At 35.8% G+C, this 8,845-nt stretch overlaps 1 protein-coding gene across 1 annotated transcript; it reads right to left on the bottom strand.

The window, feature by feature from the left end:
• Positions 1-1,391: 1,391 nt before the first annotated feature.
• LOC109827033 (snRNA-activating protein complex subunit) lies at positions 1,392-7,488 on the bottom strand. The gene is made up of 5 exons (XM_020394001.1): positions 7,377-7,488; positions 6,840-6,944; positions 3,963-4,088; positions 3,603-3,863; positions 1,392-1,776 (listed from the first exon to the last, which is right to left on the bottom strand). Exons 3-5 carry the CDS (start codon positions 4,008-4,010, stop codon positions 1,495-1,497), a joined length of 591 nt encoding a protein of 196 aa, XP_020249590.1. The 5' UTR covers positions 4,011-4,088; positions 6,840-6,944; positions 7,377-7,488; the 3' UTR covers positions 1,392-1,494.
• Positions 7,489-8,845: the final 1,357 nt, after the last annotated feature.

Here is an 8,845-nt window from a genome sequence, read left to right as displayed (position 1 = left end):
CTAGAATTATCCGAGAAATGATAAATGATAAACCTGAAGAAGGATTGATCTTAACTCAATAAAAAATAAAATAGAAGAAATAAAAATAATATTTTATGAATATTTTATAGAATAGTTTAATTATTTTGAGTGAAATTAGGAATCTTTAGAAGGGAGTTTCATGAATTTTTTTCAGTACTTTTATATTCTTATGTGGATGTTTTTATCATATAAAAGTATACTAGAGTTAGCATTAATCTTTAATTTATATTTTTTTATGAAGTCTATCAATGATTAGGAATAAACTTCATATTCTCTTTTGCATCGTTTTAACATACTTTAAATCAATCATTTTGCCATATTGGTTTTAAATATTCACCTTCCTTGTATAACACTATTTTAATATTTTTCACTTTGCAATGTTATACTTTCTCAAATAAAGTTTAGTTTCATATCGGTCAAAAATAATATGAAAATTCAAATTATTTTTAAATTATATTTGTTTTTTGTTAATTCAAATATCAACATAAAAATTTAAATTGGGTGTATCCCATTTAAACAAACATAAAAAAATAATCGGGATGTAAGAGTTTAAAGAAAAAAATGAGCACAAACTGCCAAAAATACTTAATCATGGTATTAAATCACGTGCATTGCACGTGTGTAAAAACTAGTATACATAAAAGTACAGGTCTCATCATAATAACATCATTATCACAACAAATAACAAAGCGGAAACTAGAAAAAAAATGATCGAATATCCATAGCTCCTAGTCTACTAGATAGGTAAACTTCAATATCCAAAATAAGTATCAGCTCAAACACGGTCATCAAAAATAGATAAAATGTCTAAAAAGATATCTTGAAGTATCTACTGAAAATAAATAATTAAACTAAACATTGTTTATCAGAGCTATTGCATGGCATTGACTGCTTCCTCGTACCCTGCTTATTCAAATACGTTGCCTTGGCATGCTCTTGATGGGAGTAGTGTTTTAGGGAAACCCCTTCCCTTGAAGAATTTATTTCCTTCATTGTGTCCCTCAATACATGCCATGATCAAGTTATAATTTATGTTTCGGAGGTTGACCCTCAATACATGCCATAATCAAGTTATAATTATGTTTCGGAGGAAAGGCAACGAGGATAGAATGTTCTTATAGGGATAAGAGCTAAGTTTGGCTGGTTGACTTGGTTTGTTACAATAATGCGTTGACATTGGACAAGTGGAAGTTTTGTCATAGAATTTGGATGAAATAAGTTTTATGGCTACAGTAGGCAACTGACCCCACCATGGCTACTATGGCCACATCAGAGTCTACAGAAAATATACTTTCGAAAGAAAACGAATAAACGATACTTTACTTGACTTCAAAATTCTAGCTGGTACACAACGCCTTGCATTTTTCATGTATACCAAAATTGCATTTTAAAATTAATCATGACTATGCTGCCAAAATAATAGTAATAAAAAGAATGAAACCGTCAGTTTGAGGCTTTGAGCTCAGGTTTGATTCATTCATGATAATAATCAAACACAGAATGAGGATACAACAGAGAACCATCCTCCTTATAATGAAGCAGGAAATAGCACTTAATACAAAAGTAGCAAGGGTTCTTTTCGGCCCACTTGTCATCCACTGTCATCTTCGTCGCCTGAAAAATTTTACAGACTTCGCATTTTCTGTAACGGGGCTGGATTTGGAATGTTAGCAGCGGGTAGTCCGCCCCATTCTGTGCATCCTCAGGGTGGACCAATCTCATGTCTCTTACCACAATTGTATGCTTGCAATTACCCTGCGGGACAAAAATCATAGGTTGGATGATTTCATTCATATTCGAAGCAGACTTGTTTCTTTTCTTTTTTTAATTACCTCTCCGAATTTTAACTGGACTAGATATAACTCTATGTAAAGATCAAATTGACATGCAAATGTACTTTCGTTGCTCCATAACTAGCTATCTGAACAGGTATAATGTAGCTGTCTTGTGAAATTGACATGCAAATTTACTTTCATTGCTCCATAACTAGCTATCTGAACAGGTATAATGTAGCTGTCTTGTGAAGATGGTCTAGACAACTTGTTCTGAAAATGAACACACCTCAGGTGGCATGGTAATAGTGCAGATGGAATGGTACTTTGTAGTATATTTAGAAAAAGTTTATAATGAAAGAATGGCCCATTATCAGGAAAACCACTTAACTTAGAATTATTATCAGATAACCCCCGATAACTTTCAAAATATCAGAAAACTCCCTTTAAGTATGAAACAATAAAAAAAATTACACCCTAAGAATGAAAAAAAAAAAAAAATTCCCCCCCCCCCCCTCCCCCAAAAAAAAACAAAAAAAAAACAGAGCTCAACTAAAATTTTCACGTGAGTGGGTTAAGTAGAGAATATTTTTGCCAATGAAAGTTGTTATTAACACTGTTAGGGGAGATTTCTGATAAAATCTTTAAGTTAAAGGGGGATATCTGATAAACTCTAACTCAAGGAGGTTTTCTGATATTTTGAAAGTTGTGAGGAGTAATCTAATCATCGTCCAAGTTAAGGGGGTATTTCTCATGTTTGGCCTGAAAGAACATATAAATTTCGCACATATCAGCAAAACTTTTAACTTCTTGGAGGGGGAAGAAATAGTGTGATGTCTAGTTTGCTACAAAGATGAGCTGGTTAAAATCCATAGTGGCAAGTTGTTCAGCAGTGCTAGCACATCCTATACTTGCACATCCATAATCATTTTTCCATTTAAAATAACAGGAAGAGTCCAGACTCACCATAAGTTTTGTGGTCAATCATGACATTATAGAAAACGTTTAAAATGAGTAATGCTGTAAATAACCCCGTAGTACCAACACAACTCAAAAGGTAGCCTCACAAACGCCTCCTTTTTCTATATCAGATGTCATGTGAGTCATCGGGTAGGTTTCAAAGTGATGCCAGTAACTGTATTCCTTGAGTATATATGATAAGGTGTGTTAGGCAACTCAACAAAACCAGTTTAAGTGGATACAACCTTGGCCAAAAGCTAATTTTTAGCTTGGTAATAACTGGGCCAAAGTTGAACTAGTTTTCTTTAGTTCAAATTCTACCCTTAGCAGTGTTTGGGAATTCCATAATAAGATTGAATTTGAACTAGTTTTTTCCCAACTAGGTTAGAATTGGTCCATGCAAGGGTTGGTCCAAAAGAGAACTAGTTTAATGGCTAGAATTTAAACTGAAAAAATAGTTCATGTGGCCCAATTTTTGCCAAACTGAAAAGCAGTGTTTGGCATACCTGTACCCACCAAAACTAGTTCTTTGGAGTTACTAAACACAGACTCCCATGTTTGGCCTAGTTCAAGCAAAACTAGACTTTGCCTAGTTTCCTTTTCTAGTTGCCAAACAGAGCCTGTGTTTGGCAACTCGTTAGAAATTGGCCAAGTTTGGCCCCAGTACCGGTTCTGAACCGAACCATCTAAAGGCCCAAAATTGAACTAGAACAAAGTAGACCATTTCTGATCCATTTTTGACAATCAAGAAAACACTCTTTTAACTGGACCATGTTCAAACCTGGCCCAGTTTTAAAGTTGCATCTGACCCTTGGCATGCCATGTAAAATGAATTGAGATGTGAATTACCTGATGACAATAAAGGTAACCAGCACCCAGCCGAAATTGCAAGTCAGAAAAGCGTGTTTTGTGCATGTATACAGATTTGAAGTTAGGAAAATTTGAGGCATCCGCATGCCCTAGCAATTCCTTCTGCATTTTCTTCAATTCTCCTGACGTTATGACTTCCCACTTTTCAGTAGCCTCATTTTTGCTGTTCTTAAGCCAGTCAAATATAGGTAAACTATAATCAGTAGCAGAAGGATCTCGCAGGTCATTGCAAAAAGTATTCTGCAAGAGAAGAGAATTTATAAGAAGTAATGTCTTCAACATGAAATGGGCTCAATACTAATGGCTATATGGAGGCAAAGACAAGTATAAGGGCCATACTTCAATGAGGAAATATCCAGAAGGATCATGCTGTCCTGCTGTCTGCATTAATTTATCCGTCAAACAATAGATATTATCCCTCAAGTCAGAAAGAATCTGGCTTCCTAGAACTAAAAACTCCTGGGTCTGCATGAAACCATAGAAAATTCCAAAAGTGATTAAAGCACTTCTACTTGCAATATAATCAAATATACATATGTATAAGAATTTGTGTGGTTGCGTGTGTTTTTTCCCTCCGCATGATCGCTATAGTATCCACTATAATATCCAGTATGTAAAAAAGAAATATGAGTAATGGAAGTTAATGAGCTTTCTAATTTGATAGACATGGTTAACAAATACAAATGGGAAAAACAGAAGCTTAAGTTAGATGAGAAATTCATGGTTGATGCATGCATATAAACTTAGGCCGAGAAGTGGGCAATCACAGTCCAAAATCTATAAATTAAATACATCCGGAATTCAGTAACAGACATACATTACAATTCATAATTTGCTTCTCATCAAATGTCAAATAAACTATGCCTCAGAGTAAAAATCAAGTACCTGACAGTAGAGGATGGGGAATACCTAGTCCAAGGCAAAGAAATCCAGCAGTACTATGGGCGTCAAGAAAGCATTTACAACAACTAAGACGCGAGGCAAACAAATCCAAGAGGATATGTATGATGTGAAAACAAGTACTAGTCCAATTACGGCTTTTATTTGACAAGTAGATTTGGGAGTTCCACTATGTTACTACGCATCAGATATTGCACGTAATAGGAAAGCAATGAACATGATTGCTTAACATCAGCCTATATCTTGAACACGCCAAAATCCATCAGAGTAAAATGAATTGCTAACATTTGATCCTCTAACTTGGCTAGAAGAAACCATAGCAGTTTACCAAACTGTGAGAACTTGTGTAGCTCTGGAAGGCTATGAGTAGATATTTTTATTCATAAGGAACGCATTCTTATATCACTCACCTTTTTCTTGTTGTTTGAAGCTATTTGATTATATTAACTTGCCTGATAACTAGTAAACCTTGGGTGGCCTACACTCAAATCAACCTTCTTTATTATTGACCAATGAGCGACAATTCTGGAGGCGGTCAAATTGCACTTTAATAGCTCTATGTTGGCTCATGAAGAAAGGTAGGTATAAATTTTTTAGCAGGAACACTGCACTGGACAAGTACTAAAACCAGGAGTAGGCTAGTTGGAGAAGATATCTCTTCCTCTAATAAAATCGGTGGGTCTTTGGAGTGCACGTCATTTCGTAACTGCTTTAAAAGCATTTAGGCAGTGATTTCAGCTGCAACAATTCTCGCTTAGCACAAAGACTCCCAAGTATTATGCACAAAAGCATTGACAAATGCTAAAAATTTATGATTGGGTGGCACAATACACATCTTACATAATCAAACATATTGGGAAGATAATGAAGGGAGTACAGCAGAATAATCCCTTGCTCTGGAGGGGGATCCAGGGGTTTATTGTTTCATATCTAAGAGCTAATCTTGCAGATGGTAGCATATGTATTCCTTAAGAGGGTCTAGGCTGCGCCAACCAAAATAGGGGAAAATAGGCCAGAAATAAAACTATTTTCACAAGTAGATTATCAGCATCGGAAGAATATCATTACAGTTACCTGTCTTCTTAACGATGTAGACCAATGTAAAATATATTATCAAGAATGGAAAGTTAATAATATTGTAAAATTTTAATTTATTAATTAACCTCAGTCACTAAACTGTGATTAAGGGATGGACAAATTTAACCTGTCACCATTTACCCCAAGCATTCATCTATATGGCACAACCAAAGTTCAAGAAGGTAGACCAGTCTTTTAACCAGGCAAAACCCTCCGTGAGTGTATTGGAATGTGATGTTGCATACTCCTGATAAAGGAAGTGTCATAAGAGGACATCACAATAGAACCTAGAAGCTTCATTGGCAAGTACTTACATAGGTTATTGATAGCTCAAACCTCATGCAACCAATAAGCAATACATTGAATCTCCAAAAAGTAAGCAGACTATGGAAAATGAGAGATCAAGGAAAGAGGTCATATTTGAATGTATTACAGTCTGAGGCAAAATATGTTCTAGCCAAAATGGTGATAGAATTTATATATGGAATGCACTCATCTCTAGGGCAGAATGCAAGTTGAAGACTCAAATGCAAACATCTGGACATGGAAAGATTAATCTGCATATTACAGATAAACTCAGTCTAGAAATTATGTGCTAAAATCAAAAAATAATTCCCGACTTATATATTTCATGATTTTAAAGAACACCATGGAACGCGACCTCATTTAGTAATATGCAAAAAGTTTCCGCCACATAATTCACTGAGGAATGGATATACAGTAGTGACGGCATACAGAGTGATCCAGCTCACAATACATCTAAGGCTTAAGCACAATAACACGGATATGTAATGCAATATTACAAAGCACCTAGACCATGATTCCAGCAAAAGGAATATAGCAAATGGGTTACGATGTTAAGGTGTGGCTATCTTGGATGGGAAGTAAATGAGGATAGAAGGTAATATATCAAAGTCAACTTCAGGTTGATGAGTTGAGCTTGGCCAAAGAATCCTAACTTTTTCTCAGGCACCATGATGGTATCTTGATATCAAAGTTGCATATGCAATGTAGAACTTGTTTCACAAGCATGATACATTTATTAGCAGATTAAAAAGGAGATTAAGTAGAATGGTGATAATTGTAGTATTGTACATAACCTCGAGTTCTTCCCAGTGCGTCTCTACCCAGATGTTTAAAAGGAAACAATTTCAATGTCATAAGTTTCATGATATTATCTAAATGTACAAATAACGCAAAAGGTCCAGCATTCAATTTATTGACAAAGAAATTTGATACCTTTTTAGAACTAGTCTTATTGTGATAAATCTCCACGCACAGAACAACTTCAGGATAGCAGAGCGGAACATGTTCTTGTGAAGCAAAAGGCCTCCTCTGTGAAAACTAAAACATCATGTAAATATCTGGCTCGTGTAGAAAGCCATTTAAATTTCTTACAAGAACACAATAATAATTAACATAAAAAAACACATGCTGTATTAGTTAAATAAATAGAGAAACAACATACAATGATGGTCAATATCTACTGTGAATTATATCACCAAAAAATAATGCTCACATAAAGAATAGAAAAGAGAAGCTGAATTATGCAATTCTATCAAGAATAACATAATGCAGAAATTACGTAAGTCGTCAATAAAACAGAAAAGTAATTTTCTTGATGCAGTTGATCTGTATATTATGCAATTACTGTGAAATATTGTTAAATCACTTAAGTTATCACAAAAGAAACAAATCTAGTGTAACTTTACACATAAAAAATCAACAATAAGCCACGCCTATCACTGTAAGATAAATATTGAAAATAGCTCTGACCTTCACAGGCGTTGTAGTAAACCTAAGAGACCTCAACCTTTCAATTTTGTCTGACGTTGGAATTCCACCTTCAACGGATACAGAATCGCCACTGTACAAAATAATATATTGAATTTAATACATGCTACAAAGATATTTAGAAATTTATGGAGAGAGATAGGAGAGGGAAGATGGAGTAATCAGAAAAAAAAATGAGAGTTTTTTCATGAAGCTTTTTCAATAGTCTGATTGTAAACCAGGTCAAAGGAGTTCTAGTCACAAACTCTTCCAAAAAAATCAGGAGTCCGACAACATGTGACAAGCTGTGTTACCTGGGTACTTCTATTGGGAAGCCATACCCATACCCGACACGTGCTTGTACCCATACCAATACCCAAACACCATGGGCACTTCTTTAATGTATGCATATGTTTGTTCATGCATATACTCAATTATATAATGCATGTTTTAATTTAAAATACTCATGCACTTCTTAGACATATATTCTACACTTCACATCTCTTTTTATATATTGATCTTATGTAAATGAAAAAACAATACTGACCTTATGTAAATTATTAATCTTAACACAGATAATTATTTATAACATACATATATATAGCTATGTCCCTATACCCTACATTTTACAAATTTGTTGTTCTTGTACCCGTATCCATACAACTTAGCTGACAAGTTTTCAAGTCTGAATCAACTTGGAGATCATATTTCCATATCAGTGAAGATATCAAAGTAATAAAAGAGATTTAACTAGAACCTTTATTACATCTCTCTCATAATTTAATTGTGGATCCCAAAGTCTAAAACCTAAAAGTTTCTGTAAAGACCCCAAAGAAATACCGAGTGGCATAAATTAGCAAGTCGAGTACCCTTTTACATATATTTGGGGTTTCATTTTAGTCAACTAGTGCATTTTCATCACAAAAATAGTTGTCACTGTTGAAATATTAATAGGTTTAGGGGCTTATTTGTAAGTTGTAGGGGCCTATATAAGCCCATGTTATCTCATGAATAAGATTAGGGTTTCTATTTCAACTTGGTATCAGAGCCTCCACCCAAACCCTAGCCCTAGCCGCCGCCCCCCCAATCCCCATTCTCATCGGTGCCGACCCCCCACCCGCTGCACCTCATCCGTGCCACTCACCCCCTCCGGTCCCCACTCCTCCGGTTTCATCAGAGGGAATCTAAGCGATCCATCCCCCCTTTCGCTCTTAGATAGCCACCGCGCCCTTTGACCTAACCCCCACCTTCGATCAGAACCCCCTCGAAATCTTCTTAGTCCCCCTCTGAAACCCCCTCCTTCGGATCTTAACCCCTTTAATTCCGACAGCCTCCCCTCCCACCTTCCGATCAGACGCCGCCCCCACTCATTCGAATCAGCCCCCCTCAATTCCGATCACCCGCCCGTCCGTTGCATCCTGTCGAACCTCGAGTTTGGCATGGATTCCCTCGACTCAGTCCTCGAACTGATG

This window comes from Asparagus officinalis, unplaced genomic scaffold, assembly GCF_001876935.1.
Source record: "Asparagus officinalis unplaced genomic scaffold, Aspof.V1 AsparagusV1_Un3, whole genome shotgun sequence".
In the NCBI taxonomy this organism is placed as follows: Eukaryota; Viridiplantae; Streptophyta; class Magnoliopsida; order Asparagales; family Asparagaceae; genus Asparagus; species Asparagus officinalis.
Note: the sequence above shows the minus strand (reverse complement) of the source record. Positions and strands in the feature narration are given on the sequence as shown.

Coding starts and splice junctions, on each gene's coding strand:
- LOC109827033 (XM_020394001.1), bottom strand. CDS start 4,010: ATGCAGACAGCAGGACAGCATGATCCTTCTGGATATTTCCTCATTGAA. Junction 3,864..3,962: donor CTGGATATTTCCTCATTGAA/GTATGGCCCTTA, acceptor CTTCTCTTGCAG/AATACTTTTTGCAATGACCT. Junction 1,777..3,602: donor GTTACCTTTATTGTCATCAG/GTAATTCACATC, acceptor TTTGTCCCGCAG/GGTAATTGCAAGCATACAAT.